The 18,956-nt window shown below is 54.1% G+C and overlaps 1 protein-coding gene and 1 long non-coding RNA gene across 15 annotated transcripts; one reads left to right on the top strand and one right to left on the bottom strand.

Annotated features, from left to right (window-relative positions):
• Positions 1-1,536: 1,536 nt before the first annotated feature.
• On the top strand, positions 1,537-10,359 carry LOC139835761 (uncharacterized). The gene is made up of 3 exons (XM_071825625.1): positions 1,537-1,933; positions 2,169-2,454; positions 10,290-10,359. The coding sequence occupies exons 1-3, from the start codon at positions 1,537-1,539 to the stop codon at positions 10,357-10,359; spliced, it is 753 nt and encodes a 250-aa protein (XP_071681726.1).
• A 72-nt stretch (positions 10,360-10,431) lies between these two features.
• On the bottom strand, positions 10,432-12,961 carry LOC127335240 (uncharacterized). 14 transcript variants are annotated; one of them, XR_007872684.2, is made up of 5 exons: positions 11,923-12,956; positions 11,682-11,830; positions 11,543-11,589; positions 10,891-11,430; positions 10,432-10,821 (listed from the first exon to the last, which is right to left on the bottom strand). It is a non-coding gene; the product is annotated as an uncharacterized lncRNA (long non-coding RNA). The 14 variants fall into 14 exon arrangements; XR_007872677.2 differs by having other exon boundaries at positions 10,891-11,435; positions 11,543-11,584; positions 11,923-12,952; XR_007872675.2 differs by having other exon boundaries at positions 10,891-11,435; positions 11,923-12,951.
• Between the last annotated feature and the right edge of the window lie 5,995 nt (positions 12,962-18,956).

Here is an 18,956-nt window from a genome sequence, read left to right as displayed (position 1 = left end):
AACACCGAGGACGGTGACCTGGCGACGAGGAGGTGGACGCCGGATCACGTCGATCCGGCTGACCAAGCCGGTGACCCGGCCGGCGACGACGACCTGCTGCAGGCGCCTGATCTAGGTGGCCAGGGGGAGCACAATCCGCCCCCCTCACCAGAGCAGCAGGAGGACGAGGAGCCGGCGACGTCCGGCACGGGGCCGATCCCGGCCGTGCCTCTGCGCGCGAGGCCGCCAAGCACCACGGCGACTTCGGCGCGCCAGGGGAAGAAGCGGGCCAGCGAGCCTCGCTCCACTGCCGCCTTGGAGGCGAAGGCGAAGAAGCTCCGCCGGCAGCAGCCGAAGAAGGTTCCGGAGCAGGCCGGGTGAGTTCTCTTTCTTGTTTGATTCCTTTTCTTTCCTTACTTTTTATGCTTATCTTCTCTTTGTTTGTCCGGCTAGGGCTCCCATCAAGTTTACCCAGGGTGGCGGCTCCCGGCAGGCTCCGCGCGTCGCGTCGCCGCCGCTGCGCCAAAGGAGGGAGCCGACGCCGCAGCCTTCATCGCGCGCTCCTACGCCACCGCCGCCTGCGGGTACTGCGCCTTCCGCAGGGGCACCTTCCTTCGCCGTGCCGCTGGCCTCAGCGCCTGATTGCGGCACGCGGGTCGAGCCGACTCGGCAGCCGACGCTGGACGACATGTTCCCGCGCCGGACTCGCCTTCTGGACCCCGCTGCTGGGGCCGGGCGGGGCATGCCGCCTTCAACCGGAGCCAGAGCCGGAAGGGCTGCACCGTCCGCGACCGGAGCCGGAGCCGGCAGAGCCGCGCCGCCTGCGACCGGAGCCGGCGCCCCGCCAAGCGTGGTGGTGCTGGATGAGAGCCCGGAGGGGGCACCTCAGGCGCCGGAGACAGCTGCGCCGGCTGGGCCATCTGCTGCGCCCGGAGCATCGCCGCCGCCGGAGCCGACGAGGGATGAGCCAGCCAGGCGGGAGCCGGCAAGGGATGAGCCGGCGCGCACGGAGGGCGCCGACTCGCGCGCACTGGTGAGGACGGAAGCCCCATCGGCGTCGCAGCAGGGCCTGCACGTGGCCAAGGGCGCTCTCCTTCTTCAGGTGCCGTCCGCCTCCGACTCCAGCCTTGGCTCGGCTGCCACCATGGAGCAGGCGTGGCTCCGCGCCGACTCCTACGAGGTGACCAGCCGGGAGGGGAACCCTGGCCAAGCATCGGTGGAGATGTTCTTCTCCAGCCTGCAGGCCCACCTCAAGGCCAGGGCTGCCGAGACCGCGGCCAGCGTTGCCAAGGTGGAGGAAGCCGGCAAGGTAAGCTTTATCTGTTTTTTGATTTGGTTATCATCCTGGTAGCCCTCCGAGGCATGGGCCGGCTGCTTGGAGCCGGCCCGGGTTTCGCCTAGCTGACTGACTTTCTTTTTTTCTGAGGCCGTGATGGATCGGCGCACCACTTTGTATAATCGCGCCGTTACCCATTACCACAAGGCCAAGCTGGACCGGGCCGACTTGGCCCGCGAGCTGGGAGCCGCCAAGGGTGAGCTCTTGCCTCTTTCGACTCGATGTCTTATTTTCTTTTGGATCTTCGTTGGCTGACGTTTCTTTCCGGCTGCCTCGCAGTTGAAGCCGCCAAGGTCCCGCGGCTGGAGTCGGATCTCCGGGCTGCTCGCGCCCAGTGCGCCGAGAGCGAGGAGGCGGGCCGTTCTTCAGCCGCCAAGCTCAAGCTAGCTGAGCAGGAGCTGGCACGGCTGCGCCTGCTGGAGCAGAACCACCTCTCTGAGCTCAACTCCCTTAGGACGGCGGAGAAGGAGAAGGTGGACGATCTGAGCCGGCGGCTAACGGAGGTGGAGAAGCAGCGGCTTGCGCTGCAAGAGGAGGTCACCGCCAAGTCCACGGAGCTGACGGCTACCGCCAAGCGCTGGACGGATGAGATTGGCGCACTTGATCGCGGCTTGGCGGGTGAGTGCACCTTAATGTTCCTTTCCCTTTGCCGGCTTTCGGCTGTCGGCTGCCGGCTTTCGTTGGCAGCCGGCAGCAGAAACTTCTGATGTCTTTGCTATCTCTATCTTCGGGCTGGTGGCGGTCGGTTCTTGCCGGCTGCCGCCAGGCTTTTCCTTTTGGCTTAGGACTTCGAAAATTTGCATTTTTCAGCTTATTTCGGCTTCGATGATTTCTGACTTGCTTCATCTTGCAGCGGCCTTCCCGGAGACGCAGGACGCGGCTTTGGCAGCCGTTGGCGTTGCGCGCGAGTCCAGGAGGCAGGAGACCGGCGAGGGCAGCTCGGAGTATTTCTCCATGGAGGATCACATGGCGTCCATGGCTGCCCGCGTCGAGCCCATCACCAAGCTCGGCTGGGAGCTCCGGAAGGCGGTTGAAGAGCTGGCGCCGATGCTGTGGCCTGAGGAGGCGGTGCCGCAAGATATCTCCAGCCTTACCTCCCTGATGGAGCGGGCGCCGGATCGCTTCCTCGACTGGAAGGAGTCGGCCACGCGCGCTGGCGCCGACATGGCGCTGTCCTTCGTCCTCTCTTGGTACGACGGGGTGGACCTGGGGCAGCTTGAGTTCCGGCGAGCCGGCGTGGAGGACAAGCTCCCAGCCGAATACAAGGCCGCCCGGCTTGCTCGAGCCAGCACCATCGCCGACTTCGTCGACAAGGCCCTCTTTGTCGCGGACCCGAACCCTCCTCCATCCGATGAGGACTACATGGAAGATGAGGAGGTGGAAGACGAGCCCGAAGACGACCCGGCAGCCGGCTCCGCGGACGCTCCTCCGGCTGGTCCTTCTCCAGCCGCGTCTTAGTTTTACCTGTCTTTCCAGTTGTTCTTTTGCCAAGACAATTTATTAAATCCCCGGGATGCTGGGTGCGCATGTATGAATGTTATCGTCCTTTAATTATGTCACACTTTAATGTGTTTGTTAATCATTTGTGTGCCGAGTTGCTTTCTTTCGACTCGTTCGCTTTTTCCCATCCGCCCCACTCTTTGGCTGTGCTCTTGCCGGTCGTACGTCCGACTTGCGATCCGTCGCCGGATCAAGAGCGGGCCGCTGGGTGAGGCTGACAGTATTTCAGTCGAACGAGCTGAATTCGGCAATCCGGCACTTTTATGAAAAGTTGCAAGTCAACTCGCTTTTACTCTTTCCCTTAGTCGTTTTTCGCGTGTCGGTTCCCTAGGCCTTGCTCCCGCCAGCCGGACAGCCGGGTTGCGGTCTGTAGCTGGATCGGAAGCCGGCTGTCGGAAACCGGATCACGTTACTGAGCCGACCGCGTGAGAGGATTCAAGCCAATTGGCGAAACAGAGGTAAAGTACGCGAAAAACTTGTCGGAAACGGCGCTCTTGGCGCGTGCTTTTTCATAGCTTACAAAAGGGATACAAGGGATACATACATTCCTGCTCTCATGTGTAAAATGGGCGGAGTAAGTTGACATTTCAGGGACGTTTAGTCTCCTCGTCAGCCTTGTCCGGCTTGTTTTTCTTAGCCTCTTGGGCATCTATGAGATAGTAGGAATCATTGCCTACTGCCTTGCTCACGATGAAGGGACCCTCCCATGGGGATGACAGTTTATGCTGTCCGGCTGTCCGCTGGATCAGCCGGAGCACTAGGTCTCCTTCTCGGAATGCTAAGGGCTGGACCTTCCAGCTGTGATAGCGTCGGAGGCTTTGCTGGTAAATGGTAGATCTAGACGCGGCCAGCAGCCGGGCCTCTTCGACCAGGTCGACTCCATCTTCGCGAGCTTCTTTGGCCTCGGCTTCAGTGTAGAGCTTGATCCTTGGCGCGTCGTGCTCGATGTCAGTCGGCAGGACGGCTTCGGCCCCGTATACGAGGAAAAATGGTGTGAAGCCGACTGAGCGGTTTGTCGTTGTGCGCAGGCTCCACAGCACATTGGGCAGCTCTTCAATCCAGCAGCCGGCTGCTCGCTCGAGCGGCTCCACCAGCCGGGGCCGGATGCCGGCTAGGACTAAGCCGTTAGCCTTTTCCACTTGTCCGTTGGACTCTGGGTGCGCCACAGAAGATAGGGCCATCCGGATCCCCATTTCCCCGCAATAGCGAGAGAAGATGCCTTGGGAGAAGTTGCTGCCGTTGTCAGTGATGATGCTGTGGGGGTAGCCGAACCTCACGATGATTTCCTTGAGGAATATGACGGCTGTGGAGCCATCCAGCTTCTTGATTGGCTTGGCTTCGATCCACTTGGTGAATTTGTCAATCATCACCAAGAGGTGTGTCATGCCGCCTCGCGCCGTTCTGAATGGGCCTACCATATCCAAGCCCCATACGGCAAATGGCCATGTGATGGGGATGGTTTTCAAGGCGGAAGCCGGCTGGTGTCTTTTCTTTGCGAAGCGCTGACAGCCGTTGCACCTCTTCACCAACTCTTCTGCGTCTCTGAGCGCAGTCGGCCAATAAAAACCGTGCCGGAAGGCTTTGGCCACTATGGCTCTGGATGAGGCGTGATGTCCGCACTCTCCTTGATGGATTTCCCGTAGGAGTTCAATCCCTTCAGCCGGCTCGACGCACCGCTGGAACACCCCACTTACGCTGCGTTTGTACAGCTGGTGGTTGATGATTGTATAGGCCTTGGCCCTTCTCTCAATCTGCCTAGCCTGGACTCTATCCTCAGGCAGCACACCGTCGGTGAGGTAGGAGAGGAATTCTTGTGCCCATGAAGGTACGCATCTTATCTCGAATACGCTAACCAACAGGGCCTCCTGCGTGGGAGCTTCCGGATCCGACTGCATGGTCGCCGGGTTCGGCTTGCTAGCCGGCGGGTTCGACTTGCTAGCCCCCGAGTTTGGCGATGAAGCCCCCGGGTTGGACTGAGAAGTCCCCGGGTTCGGCATGGTAGCCGACGGGTTCGGCTTGTTAGCCCCCGACTTGGGCGATGAAGCCCCCGGGTTCGGCTGAGCAGCCCCCGGGTCAGCCGGCACGAATATTGAATCCGAATCCGGTGACGGTATGATGGACGGCTTCTTGAGAACCGCCAAGGCGATGCCCGGCGGAATGGCTTGCCGGGTTGAACCAATCTTGGATAAGGCGTCAGCCGCCTCGTTGTTTGCTCGTGGCACATGGTGGAATTCGCAGCCGTCGAAGAAGTCGGATAGCTGCTGGACATGGAAGCGGTATGAGGCCATGTTGGCGTCCTTCGCGTCCCAGTCGCCAGATGCTTGCTGTATGACCAAGTCGGAGTTGCCGAAGCAAAGTATGCGACGCACGCCAATCTCCTTGGCCAGCTTCAGCCCATGAATGAGCGCTTCATATTCCGCCACATTGTTGGATGCGGCGAAGTGGATCTGTAGGACGTAGTCCAGCCGATCTCCCTTGGGAGAGGTGAGGATGATGCCGGCTCCCAAGCCGTTGCGCATCTTCGAACCGTCAAAGTGCATCTTCCAGTGTGTGGAATCCGGCACAGGCGGCAGGTACTGCATCTCGGCCCAGTCGACGAAGAAGTCCGCGAGGATCTGCGACTTGATGGCTGTGCGTGGCTCGTAGAGGATGGTGTGGGCGCACTTGGCAACCCGGCCGTTGGCATCCTTGCTGCTGATGATCTCCGCCAAGGGCGCTGTGGCAACCACCTTGATGAGGTGCTCTTGGAAGTAGTGCTTGAGCTTCTTGGCCGCCATGTAGACGCCGTAGGTGACCTTCTGGTAGTGGGGGTAGTTTTGCTTTGACTGGGAGAGCACTTCGCTAAGGTAGTAGACTGGACGCTGGACCAGCTGCTCCCTGCCGTCTTCTTTGCGCTCCACCACCAGGACAACGCTAACCACTCGATTGGTGGCTGCGATGTACAACAGCATCGGCTCCATTGAAGCCGGCGTTGCAAGGATTGGCGCGGTTGAGAGCACGCGCTTCAAGTCACGGAAAGCTTCCTCCGCCTGCGGTGACCAGACGAACTTGTCCGCCTTCTTCATCAATTGATACAGGGGCAGTGCCTTCTCCCCCAGCCGGCTGACGAAGCGGCTCAAGGAAGCCAGGCAGCCAGCGAACTTCTGGACGTCCTTGAGGCACTGCGGCAGTTCCATCTTCTCCAGGGCACTGATCTTGTCCGGGTTGGCTTCGATCCCTCGCTGAGAGACGAGGTAGCCAAGGAGCTGGCCAGACGGCACGCCGAATGTGCACTTGGCCGGGTTGAGCTTCATCCGAAATCTTCTCAGATTGGTGAAGGTTTCTCTCAGGTCATCAAGGAGGGTAGTCGTCTCCTTGGTCTTTACAACGACATCATCCACATATGCGTGAACGTTTCTGCCGATTTGATCCTGCAAGCATTTTTGCATGCACCTTTGGTAGGTGGCGCCTGCATTTTTCAAGCCGAACGGCATAGTCGTGTAGCAATAAGCCCCGTACGGGGTAATGAACGAAGTCTTTATTTGATCAGCCGGATTCAAAGGAATCTGGTGGTAGCCTGAATAGGCGTCTAGGAAAGACAACAGTTCACAGCCGGCAGTCGAGTCTATGACTTGATCTATGCGCGGCAGGGGGAAGGGATCCTTCGGGCACGCCTTGTTCAGGCTGGTGTAGTCGATACACATGCGCCAGGAGCCGTTCTTCTTCAAAACCAGGACCGGGTTCGCCAACCAGTCCGGGTGCAGCACTTCCATGATGAAGCCGGCAGCTAGGAGCCGGCGATTTCTTCACCGATGGCCTTCCTTCGTTCTTCGGCGAAGCGCCTGAGAGGCTGCTTCACCGGCTTGGCTTCAGGCCGGACGTGGAGGTGGTGCTCAGCCAACTCCCTCGGCACACCCGGCATGTCTCTTGGAGTCCATGCGAAGATGTCCCGATTCTCACGGAGGAAGCTGGTGAGCTCGCTTTCCTATTTCTTGCTCAAGCCGGCACCGATGGTGACGTACTTGTCCGGCTGCGCCGGGTCCAGCAGGATCTTCTTGGTGTTGTCGGCCGGCTGGAAGTGAGTCGTCCCAGCCGGGTTGCCTGCAGCCGGCATGTCCGTCTCGCGCGGCTTTGGCGAGGGCGACGGCGTCGTGGATGAGCTGCTTCTCGGTGGCGATGACCAGCGTCTGGGCCATCTTGGAGCTCTGCGTGGCGCAGTCCATGGAGCGGCGATAGTCGCCGGCTACGGTGATGACCCCCTTGGGGCCAGGCAGCTTCATCTTCAGGTACCCATAATGGGGCACCGCCATGAACTTGGTCAGGGCCGGCCTGCCCAGGAGCGCGTGGTAGGGACTCACGAGGTCCACCACCTCGAACTCGATTCTCTCGGTGCGGAAGTGATCCGGCTTCCCGAACATCACCTCCAGCGTGATCCGGCCGATCGGCTGGCAGCAGTGGCCTGGCACGATGCCGTGGAAGACGGTGGGGGTGGGGCGCAACTCGGCCTCCTGGATGCCCAGCTTGCGGGCGGTGTCGCGGTAGAGGATGTTGATGCTGCTGCCGCCGTCGATGAGGACGCGAAAAACGCACGCTGCGCCGGGTTGTGCCGATGGTGGGGTCGAGGACCATGGCGTAGCTGCCCGGCTTCGGCAGGACAGCTGGTGTGTCGCGGCGATCAAAAGTGATGGCCTGCTCTGACCAGTTTAGGTACTGGGGGACCGGCGGTATGACCGCGTTGACCTCGAGGGAACGGCTCTGCTGGCTCGTCTTGTCCTCAGGCTCGGAGGTGAAGATGATGTAGGTAGCATCTTTGGCCAGATATCGGCCGGCATGGTGCACTTGGTTAGCCTCGTGGTGCTCGAGGTTGGCGTTCTCCGCGCCGGCTGCGCCACCCGGCCCGCCGGCTGGTGGGGGCGGGGGTGGAGGCGGGAGAGGTTCACCGCTTGTCAGCCGCTTCATGAAGTGGCAGTCGCGGGTGGTGTGGTTGGAGGGGTTCTTGCCGCTGTGGTACTTGCACGGCGAGTCGAGCATCTGCTCGAAGGTGTACTTCGGCTTCCACTGCCGGTCTTGCTTCTGGCGGCGGCTGCCGCCTGCCGCGTTGTCTGCCACGGCGGCTACGTGGGCGGAGCCGTACCGGCGGTCCGGCTGGTCACTGTGACGCTTGCCGCGGTAGTTGTCCCGCCGGCTGCCATGAGAGGCGCCGTCTGCCGGCTTGTGCTCAGCCGGCTTGTGGTGGTCCCGCCTGGAGGGAGCCGGTGCTGGGTCAGCCGGCGCCTTGCCGGCTTCTTCGGCCAGCGCGTACTTGTCCGCGATGGCCATCAAGGCGGCCATCGACTTGGGGTCACTACGGCGCAGCTTGTGCCACAGCATGGTGTTTGGCCGGCAGCCTCCCATGAAGAAGCTGCTGGCCTGGATCTCGTGCACGCCCTCGCAGGAGTTGCGCATCTCGCACCAGCGCGTGTACGCGCGCGATCCGTCTCGTCCGGGCCCTGCTTGCACATCTCAAGCTGCTGAGGGCGACCCGGCCGGCGGTAGGTGCTGGTGAAGTTGCTGACGAAAGCCTCTTCGAAATCCAGCCAGCCGTTGATGCTGCCGGCTGGCAGGTTGTTGAGCCAGGTGCGGGCGGAGCCGACCAGCATCAGGGGGGAGTAGCGTACCGCCCATCGCTTGTTGCCTCGAGAGATGCCGACTGCGGTGGAGTAGTCCTGCAGCCAGTCCTCCGGCTTGGCGGTGCCGTCGTACTTGGGCGTGTCGCGGGGGAGCTGGAAGCCGTCGAGTACGGGCTCGTTGGCGATGCGGGGCCCGAAGCACTTGGGGCAAGCCGGCGCCTCCTCTTCCGCGATGCGGGATTCGACCAGCCGATCGAGGCGGTCTCTGGCGTCGGTGGGCTCGATACGGGGGCCCAGCCGGGAGCGTGCCGGCTGGCGTGTGCCGGCTGCTTCTGGAGCCGGCCGGTGCTTGACGGCGGGCTCGGAGTCTTGCTCCTGGTTCCGGCTCGGGGAGGCCGGCTGCGGCTGCGCCGCTCGGCTGGTGGCTCGGCCGGCCCGAACTTGCGTGCGTGGCCCGGGAGTCACGGTGCCGGCTTGGTGCGGGGAGGCGGACTCGGCCGTGTCCTGGCGCCTTCCTGTCGTTGCCTGCAGCGCCACGAGCGTGAGAAGCTCTGGGGGCATTGACGTACCTGGGGTCGGCCGCCTGCTTGTTGGCTGCGTTGAGCAGCTCAGTCACCCGCATGGTTTGGCGGCGTAACTCTTCGCCTTCAAGGCGGTTCAGCTCTTCTGCGGCGGCTTGAGCCGCGCGCATGTTCTTGTCGGGGGTGTTGTAGACGGGTAGCTCCGCGGACAGAGTCGGCGAAGGAGCGCCGTCGCGGGCGATCTCAGCGCCAAGGTCGCGGCCTCTGCGGCGGATCTGACCGGCTCGGCTGGGACCGTCGCCGGGAGGTGAGGCCGTGGGCGCGGTTGTACTCGCGCTGGGTGATCTCCATCTGGCGCTTAGCAGCAGCCAGTTCTTCGGTTTGCTTGAGGAGGAGCTGGCGGTGCGCCTCCAGATCTGCCTCGATGGTGGTGGGGTCGCCGCCAGGCGTGAGCGGGGTGCTCAGCTTCGCCCGGACTTCGTCCAGCCGGGACGGTGGTGGTGGCGCCTTTGGGCCCGAGCCGGAGGCGTTGGGGTCGACGTTACGCTCCAGGTTGGGGCCACGGGTGCGCGGGTTCTTGGTGGGGAGCTCCTCGCCAGCCATCATGACTTGTACGACGACGGGGCTGGCGGGTGCGCTGCTGCCGGCTCGCGGAGGAGGGCTTGCGCAGCGCAGGACCTGCCGCGGGTAGCGCGGCGGTGCGACGGTAGCGACGTAGACGTCGTGGCCGCCGAAGGAGATGACGCTGCCGCCGGCTGGGAAGGGCCGGTCAGCGAAGCAGCCAGCGTTGTCGACGCGCCGATCGAGGGAGCCGAATCTCAGATCAAGCCCGGCGACTCGCTCGCCGGTGGTGATGGTGAGGCCCGTCCGGATGAAAACACCGGCCGAGGATGCTGAGGGCCCCACGGTGGGCGCCAAATGTCGTGGTGTCGTCACGGCATATGCCATAGGGTGGCTAATCGAAGTGGTTCCTGAGGGATCTCACGGCGGTATCCGGATGCGGGTATGGGCACGAGCGACACGGCGACGTACCCAGGTTCGAGGCCCTCCGATGGAGGTAAAACCTCTACTCCTGCTATGAGTGTATATGATGATCACACAATACAATGGTGCTCCTAGAGCTGTGTCCGGCTGCTCCTGGGAGGCTAAGGGAGATGATCGTCTCTCTCTCAGGGCAGCTCTGTGAGTGGAGTGAAGTAAGAATGATCGATCCCCTGCACGAGAGGGGGTAGTGCGGCTTATATAGGCGCCGGCACTTTACATACTAGATGGTACCCCGCGCGTTGCTGCGGTATTTGTAGGAATATTATTGTGCATATATCATGATGATTAACGAAACACATCTATTATATATCATCTTCCCAGTTTGGTCAACCTAAGCCAACAATGGTCTAGCCGCAAGAGTTTAGTAAACTCTTCTGGAAACAACATGTGAAGAGTGACAATGTACAACTCCATGGATCATGCTCCCTTGTTGAGATGCGGCAGACTTTTTTAGTGATGTACATTATAAGAATTTATAGAGCAGTTTGAAAACTTTAATATAAAACAGGGCATTACATGATTTCAAAGTCAATGATTTTTTTATTACATGATATGAGTACTCGATGAGTGAATTCATAACTATTCAGTGCCTTTGTAGATCTTCTCACCGGAAAGGATAGCTATGTTTTTTTTTCATGTTTGGTGTATTCAATTGTGAAAAATGGATGATCAGATCCAGTTATGATTGTGATGTCCGGATGTGAAGTTCAGTATTTGCTCCTCTCATGGAAAGTTCAATGCAGTGCTCGTTTACTCTCCCTGAGTTTCTGTATTGCCTCTATACACATCTGGCTAGCTTCGATGGATTTGATGATGAGTTGGAAGTACATATATTGTTGGCATCCTTGGCATGCTGTATAGAAAGCAATGCACATGAAGGTAGCAGTTATGAAATAAAAATGCATGCTTGATTTAGTGGTACCTGTTTTGCTTGTTGTGGCTCCATGTTTCACAGACAGGAGAAGGCTGTAGCAAGTTATATTTGTATTTTTTTCTGAATGAAAGAAATGGGGCTGTTGTTGTTAAATAAGGGATGGTGGTATTAAGGGGTTATAACAGCACCTTCCTGCAATTGGAGAGAAAGAGAGGACCTGACATTTTAATCTGTTGGTCACAAAGTGTTGAGGAAATAAGTAATAATAAATAGTCTTTAGACCCTTCGCAGTATTTGCTAGAACTATATATAGTTCAAAAGTTGAAAACCCAAAGTAAAGTGAATTACCAAATAATCCCCTAATACTTGAGTATTGGTACCTTTAGAGAGAGTGCGATGGCTGGCGTTGTTTGTGTGAGATGCAGATAAGCGACTCACTGTGATTAATAAACTACAACAATTACAAATTTATAAGATAAGTATGTGTTTGTTCTGTAGAAATATGCAACAATGCGTGGTTGACTTGGGCAATTGTCTCCTTGCATGGTTGCTCCGCTCTTTGCTTTTCTGGTTTTGTAGAAGTGGTGACTTTCCTATCAATGTTGTAAGACCAGTAAGCCACAGGGAAAATGAAAAAAAACCAGAAACTACTATGATACATATACACCATATATGTAAAGTAAGTTGAAAGTCCACTTACACCTTACATTCTGAGATCATCATGGGTGGTACATCTGTAGTTCTGTACTATGTAGGCCATAAAGAAACGAATGTGTTTAATAGAAATCAAGCAAAGTGAAGAGACGTCACATGTAGATTGAAAAAGAAATATGGAATACCATGATGAGAGAAACAGTCATGTATAATGGATCGATGGACATATGACCCTACTTTTAGTAGTCTTGCTTCGGAAATCGGAATGATTGTTATGAACTAAATTGTAAAACAGATAGAGAACTCCTTAGACCCCAATACAACTGCAAATCATCTGAGAAACAACAATAATATTGCAGAATTAGTATCAGATAGTGTTGTTTCAGTGTAAACTAAAGGTGAAGAGGAAGAGATGAGTGTATGTACCTATGGAAACAGCAACTGTTGTCTAACGTTCATAAGCTGTAGACGTGAGGATAGCTTCTTCGTATTTGCTTGAGCCACCAATACACAAAATCCAATTAAATCGGAGTGGGCTTGAATCAGCAGCAGGCATTATCCAATGAAAATACAACCAAGTCACGGGGAGGCAAAACGTCGAGAAGGTTTGGAGCCAGTGCGCAGCCTAACATATTGATAAAAAAAGAAAGGGAGAATCAAAATCTGTAGTGGAGGCTGGTGCCAGCGACGGCATCACGAGCAGGGATGGTTGTCGACGGCTACACCAATCTTAAACCAGGGAGAACGAATCTACAACAGCAACAGAATAATTCACAAATTTATGCATCAGCTAATCACAATTACGGAGTATATATGATACCACACGTGATTTGGGCTCAACAATGTATCAGATAGAATGAGGTAGGTACGCGAGGTTCCAAAATCTCCAGACCACAACATGCTGAAATCAAAAAGAGAAGGTTCAGAAAATCTAAGAAAAAAGAGGGTGGAAGGACATACCTTGGCCATGGACTCAAAAAAGATAGGACCGTCCAGATCCACCTTCTCCAGCACGCAGTCCAGCCTTACCTACACAGGACCAAATACAACGGTGCAAATCGATTCAAGGCCAGAGAAACTCACCTTTGGACGGAGGTTCCCTGCCAGGCTGCTATATCCGCCGATTTTGCATATTCCTTTGTGACCTTGCAGCGCAAAGGGAAGGCAGAGAGATGCCCTTTAATTTCGCGATGAGGAGAGAGTGTTTGGGATTTGGGATGGGAGAAGGGCGCTTCATGGGGAGAATATGAGGCGACCGATTGCTCACCTTCCTCGCAGTTTATGCGGACTGAAGAGGAAAAGGCCGAAGTGGCGAGGGAAAGAACTGGTCGTGGCGTTGCTATTGCGAGAAGGTCCGTGCGCTGCTAACTGACGCCCTTCGCGTCGGTCTGGCGAGCAAGGCCATCGGTGGCTTCAGGCGTGTCGGTCTGGGCAGAAGATTGGTGCCGTACGGCAGGAAACCAAGTGGGAAGGTGAAAACTTTTAATCAGGTGACGTGGCTCGCTGTGAGACCAGCAAAATGGGGCCATCTATTAAGAAAGAGAAGATAAGACCCTATAGTTTACTGGCCGGCTTGGCCGGCCTCGGCTTCTGCTCCTTCCCGAGGCGGTGACGTTAGGAGCCGTTGAGGCATCGTGGCCTGTCCCATCCGGCTGCCACGGTCAGCGGTATGGAGAGGAGGTGTCCCTGTCGCCGTCAGCCACTGTAGCCAGTACGGATCGTCGTAAGCCCTGACGGCCTGTCCGGCGCGTGGCACTATTGCTCCACAGTGCCCCGCGTTTTACGGAAGATGGAGTCAGCGTGGACTTTCGGAACCCGGATCACCAACCCGGTTCCTTCCAGTGCAAGACTCGCCAGCCTCGAGTCAGTCTGAGGTACAAACCCCAGTCGGATATGGCTTGTAGAAGCCGGCCCAGCTACAGCATTGGTGGCCGTAGCCAGGCCGACTAGGACCTAGAGCCAGCCGGCTTCCGGACCAGCCGGCCACAGCGCAAGCCGGCTGCTCCTCAGCCGGCTTTTGCCGCGAGCCGGCCAGTGGCCAGCCGGCTGCTCCGCGTCCATTGCCCTATCCGGGGTCTTCCCCCCGACACTTACACAACATGATGCCGTTTGAAAGAATGAATGGGGTCATTAAAGGATACGTTCGTAACAGGTCACATCCGGAAGGAAGCATCGTCCAGGGCTGGCTCACCGAAGAGTGCATCTCTTTCTGCATGAATTATCTAGACATCGAGGACCCTGTTGGTTTGCCTCAAAACAAGCACCTCCGCAGGTTCGAGGGAGTAGGCCACAAAAATGGAAGGAAGGAACTGCACGTGCACATGTCTGGTCGGACTTCCGACTTTGACAGGGCCAACTTAGTAGCGCTACAACACATTGACTTGATCGATCCTTGGTTGAAAGAGCACAAAACCATGATAGAGAACAGTGGCAAGCCGATGATGACGGAAGCAGAAATATACAGAGAGCACAACTCCTCTTTCGCGCGCTGGTTCAAAGACCACATTGATGATAATCCCCCACCAATGGATTCTGACAAGGATAAACTAGTATTGGCCTTGTCACATGGCCCCGCGCCCAAGATCATGACTTACCAAGCGTACGATATCAACGGGTACACATTCTACACGGAAGAAAAAGACAAGAACAGTGTTTACCAGAACTCAGGGGTAACGATGGATTCCTGGACGGGTGACGTAAAGACTAGATACTACGGAAGAATCGAGGAAATCTGGGAGCTTAGCTACGCTGGGGAGAAAGTGCCGATGTTCCGTATCAGATGGGCTAAGAGCGTCACAAAAGAAGACCGGTATTTCACCACCATGTTTCTACCCGAAGCCAACAAATCAAAGTCCACGAACGCCACCGCGCAGAATGAGCCATGGGTACTGGCAGAACACGTGCACCAATGCTTCTTCATAACCGACCCATCCAGGCCTAGCCGTGTTATCGTGAGGAGAGGCAAGAGGACCATCGTCGGAATGGATGGAGTCACCAACGAGGAAGACTTCGAAGGACAAGTCGGAGACCCAATGATGGAAGAATCCGAGGACGAAGACACAACATACACCACAAGAATAAGCAGGACCACGCTACCGAGGTTAGGTCGACCCTTCAAAAGAAGAAGTCACGACATGGGGCTAAATTATTCAACGACGAGCAAGAAAAGAAAGAAGAAAGTGAAACACTCTTCTCAATCGATGATGTAAAACTTTATTTGCAATCTATAACTCATATTTTGTGTAATTCATAACTACTCATATGGTCATGGCCAATACTTTATGTATGACTAATTAATATTGTGTTGGTCAATATTTTGTGTATGTATATATAACTCATATTTTTTTGTAATGCCTAATTAACTCATATTGCTTTGTTATTATCTTGAAAAGAGAAGGAAAAAAGTATTATAGGATTTGTGGGAAAAGAAAAGAAACATAAAAGAAAGTGAAAAGAAATAAAGAAAAGAATAAAAATAAAATAAAATAGAAAACGAAATGGCCAGCCAGGGTTGGGGGACAAGTCCCAGGTATAGCGGGGCTCACCTTATTACCGGCGCACCACCTGTTTGGTTCGCCGGGGGTATAATTGTCCCCGGCGAACCAAACAGGTGGTGCGCCGGCAATAAGGTGAGCCCAGCTCTACCTGGGACTTAACAGCTGCGCGACCCTCTCTTCTCCCTCCCCATTCCCAGTCGATCGAGATGAACCGCGCCGCCACCGTCGATCTCGAGCGTCGCCGCCACCATCGATCTCGAGCGCCGCCGCGCGGAAGCCCTGGACCAAGATACCTCGCTGCACGCCGGAGCCTCCGTGCAAGTAGGAGCAGGGCGTGGCCGCGGAGAGGAGGGGGAGGGCATCACGCACCGGCCACCGTCGCCACCGTCGCCGAGAGGAGGAGGAGGGCGTTGCGTGCCGGCCACCATCACGGAGAGGAGCAGCACGCCACCATCGCCGTTGGTAAGAACCCCTCTCCCTTCCCCTCTCCGTCCCCCTCTTCCTTCCCTCTCTCTGCCTCCGAATTCTTGCAGTAGTTCTTGCAAGAATGCTTGATGTGCATTCGAATCCTTAGTGCTTGCAGTAGTTCTTGCAAGAATGCTTGATGTGCTCTGGTTGCAGTAAGAAAAAATTGAAGTTCTTGCCTCCAAAAATCCTTAGTTCTTGTAGTAGTTTATAGTTCTTGATGTGCTCTGGTCGATTTAGGGTTTATAGTTTATGCTCTCTGGTTGCAGTAAGAAAAAATTGAGATGTAGGATGCTACTGAAAATGCCTAATGCAAATGCTACTGAAAATAAAAACTAGACACTAGACAGTATGTTAGTTCTTCATTAAATGAAAATGAAAATGGTTTTGCTAGCTAAATTGGTTTAGTTCATTTAGGTTTTGCTCTCTGGTTTGCTAAAATGGTTCATTTAGCTGGAGAATTGGCATGTTATGTGTTGGAGGGTGATGGTTATGGTGAAATGCTACTGTGAAAAAACCTCATGCTCATGCTCATGTTACTGTCACATTTGAAAACCATGCCAAAGTTAAATAACCTGTATACATGTGTATTAAATGATTTAGGATTTAAATTGGTGCTATGCATGGTTGCTGCTAGTTCTCTGGTTTAGGATTTACATGTTACTCCTACTGGTCATGCTACTGCTACTGCTACTGTTCTTGAGAAAAAATGGTCATGCTTTGGGAAGATTAGCACAGAGTGACTTCTCAGTTGGGTTTTGGTCTCGCTGTCACTTTTTGAAAATAAGCAAGGCATAATTTCAATAGTCCATTTTCTGTTCCTAATACCTAAACGCTAGAGAGCCAAGGCTGTATTTCTGTTGTAATTAAGCAGTAATGTTTAGGTAAACAATAAAAGAAAATAACTTTGTTCTCTGGTTCATTTAGCTCATTTAGGTTTTGCTAGTATAAAATGATATCGTCTATTGCTGTTGGTGCTTGGAGGGAGGGCTGTATTTCTGGTTTCTCTGTTGTATTAAGCACATCACTATACTTAGCTAGACACATGAGTTGTCTTATGAAATCAGAATGTCAGCACCTCTGTATGTTCAAAACCTTGTGATCTGTACCTCTCTTTTTCTAAAGAAATACATATAATGCTGGCAGGGATGCCAGGGATGTAAAATGCTCACTATACTGGTTGTAGTACATGCAATGCTGCACATAATAAGAAAGAAATTGAGAATCTGACCATTTGTAGCTGTACATTTGGATTATCCTTGAATTTCTATTTGACTTGTGAGCTCTTGGTTCTCTGGCTATTGCTATAGATGTTCATGCTATTCTATTTGACTTGTGAGCTCTTGGTTCTCTGACTTTGTGACTAGTATACATTTAAATTCTATAGATGTTCATGCTATTCTATAAATTCTATAGATGTTTGCTGGCTGAAATTCTGGTTCAATTCATTCTTTTAAATTCATTCTCTGGTTCAATTCATTTATGCTTGTTTGAGAATTTGAGATATGGTGGTATGGTGGTTCAATTCATTCTCTGGACACTAAACCAATTTGAGAATTTGAGAATTTGAGATATGGTGGTATGGTGGTATGCTACTACCATATATATAAAATGCTCATGCTTATGCTACTGCAATCAAGTTGAAAATGCAAAATGCAGTAGCTAGCTAGGTTCATTTAGTTGATTTATGTTGGTTTAGATGAAATGCAAATGTAGTAGCTTGGTTCATATATAGTTGCTGCTATATAGTTGCTGCTATATATAGCTGTTGCTACTACTACTGTTGGTACTATTGTTGGTTTAGACCATGTGTTTTACACATTCTTGGATGCTGTTTAGTATGTAGGTTATTGTTAGTAAGTTCTTGGAGCCAAGCATGGTTTCTTTTCATGGCTGTCATAAACAAATACTACTGCTGTTGGTACTACTACTGTTGGTACTACTGTTGGTTTAGATCATGTCATTTTTGTGATGTTTTAATGATAAGTTGTTGCAAATGAAAATGAAAAGTTCTTGTCTCTGGTTATATTTGTAAAATGCTATTGCTGGTATTTAGTTCATTAGGTGGAGTTCTCTGGTTATATTTGTAAAATGATACCGGTGAAATGAAGTTGTTATATATATATGGTGATGGTTGAGATCTTGATGGTTATGGTGTAAGCATCAGGACAAGTGGATGTAGATGTGATGTTGGAAATGCTATATATGGTTGAGTTGTATATATATGTTTGCAGGGATTGAGTTGCTATTGAGTGCCGGAATGTCGATTCATTTCCGTTCCGGCAATTCTAGCACTCGGCATGACCAATTTTTAGCAAAGGTCATGCCGAATTTTTCCGTGAATTCTAACTCTTTTTCATCTTCTATTAGTGCAAGCCACGATGTCGTCTCAAGAACAGTTAGAGGAGCACTACAATAGGCACTTCTTTAGGACGGAGGAGGATGCCGAGGCCGCTGGTGTTGGCGGCGACGAGGACCATGAGATGGAGGATGCCGCTGGGGGTAGTGCCGACGAGCCAAGCGGCAATGAGGCAAGCGGCGCCGCCGGGGGTAGTACCTACGAGCCTAGCGGCGATGAGGCAACCGGCGCCGCCGGGGGTAGCGGCGAGACAAGCGGCGACGATCCTAGCGGCACCGCCGGGAGTACTGCCACCAGGACAAGTGGTTCCAAGAGGCCGCGGAAGGCAAGGCGCCAAAACACGGTCGTCACCGGCAGAGACACAGTCAAAGAGGTGGACCCCGCCAGTGGTTTGCCGGTGGAGCCTAAGGATGTTGCCAAGGGGTACGGCAACCAACTGGCATGTATCCTCCGAGAGGTCATCAATCTCAACGAGACGGATCACCGAGCTGAGAACAAAGCGCATTTGCGAGCCCAGCTCATTGAGAGGTTGCACTCACGATACAAGTTCCTAGGCGACTACGCCTCCACTCATGAATCCAAGAACATTGTGAACTCACAAGCCCTCCTGAAGTTCACCAAACACCTCAGCAGCTATAAGTACATGGTGCGGAAGATGATTGCTGACGGCAAAGGTTTCGAAGAGGTCCACTCTGCCTTTCCGCATGTCTCCCAGGCGGACTTTGATGCTTTTGTGGCCAATGAAGAGCTACGAGCGACGAAGAATCGCAAGTTGTGGGGGAAGGAAATGCGGGAGCTTAACATCGGCAACCACAACCTTGGGAGCCGTGGGTACGAGGGAAAGGAGCCCTATTGGGCGAAGGAGGACGAGACGTATGTAAAGGCCGGCATTGAGAACCCCTGGCTCAAGTACAAGGACCCACTTGAAAGAAGATTCATCAGGTCCCGGTACCATAAGAAGAAACTAACCGGGGAACTTGTCACGGACCCCAATGTCGTAACCGACATAATTTGGTTCACGAACGACCAGAAGGTCCTGTCGTTGGAGAAAAAACTGGTAAGCAATTTACCGGTTTTATTAGATCAAGTATCGTTCATATAATAGTAGCAACATTTCTAAATGGTTCACGTTTCTTCCG

Source organism: Lolium perenne, chromosome 2 (assembly GCF_019359855.2).
Source record: "Lolium perenne isolate Kyuss_39 chromosome 2, Kyuss_2.0, whole genome shotgun sequence".
NCBI classification, from domain to species: Eukaryota; Viridiplantae; Streptophyta; class Magnoliopsida; order Poales; family Poaceae; genus Lolium; species Lolium perenne.
This window is presented reverse-complemented; position numbering and strand designations above follow the sequence as displayed.

Excerpts from the sequence above, each read along its gene's own strand:
- LOC139835761 (XM_071825625.1), top strand. The coding sequence starts at position 1,537 with ATGTCTTATTTTCTTTTGGATCTTCGTTGGCTGACGTTTCTTTCCGGC. Across the intron at positions 1,934-2,168 it reads ACTTGATCGCGGCTTGGCGG|CGGCCTTCCCGGAGACGCAG; the intron begins GTGAGTGCACCT and ends TTCATCTTGCAG. Across the intron at positions 2,455-10,289 it reads CGCTTCCTCGACTGGAAGGA|TTTGGTCAACCTAAGCCAAC; the intron begins GTCGGCCACGCG and ends TCATCTTCCCAG.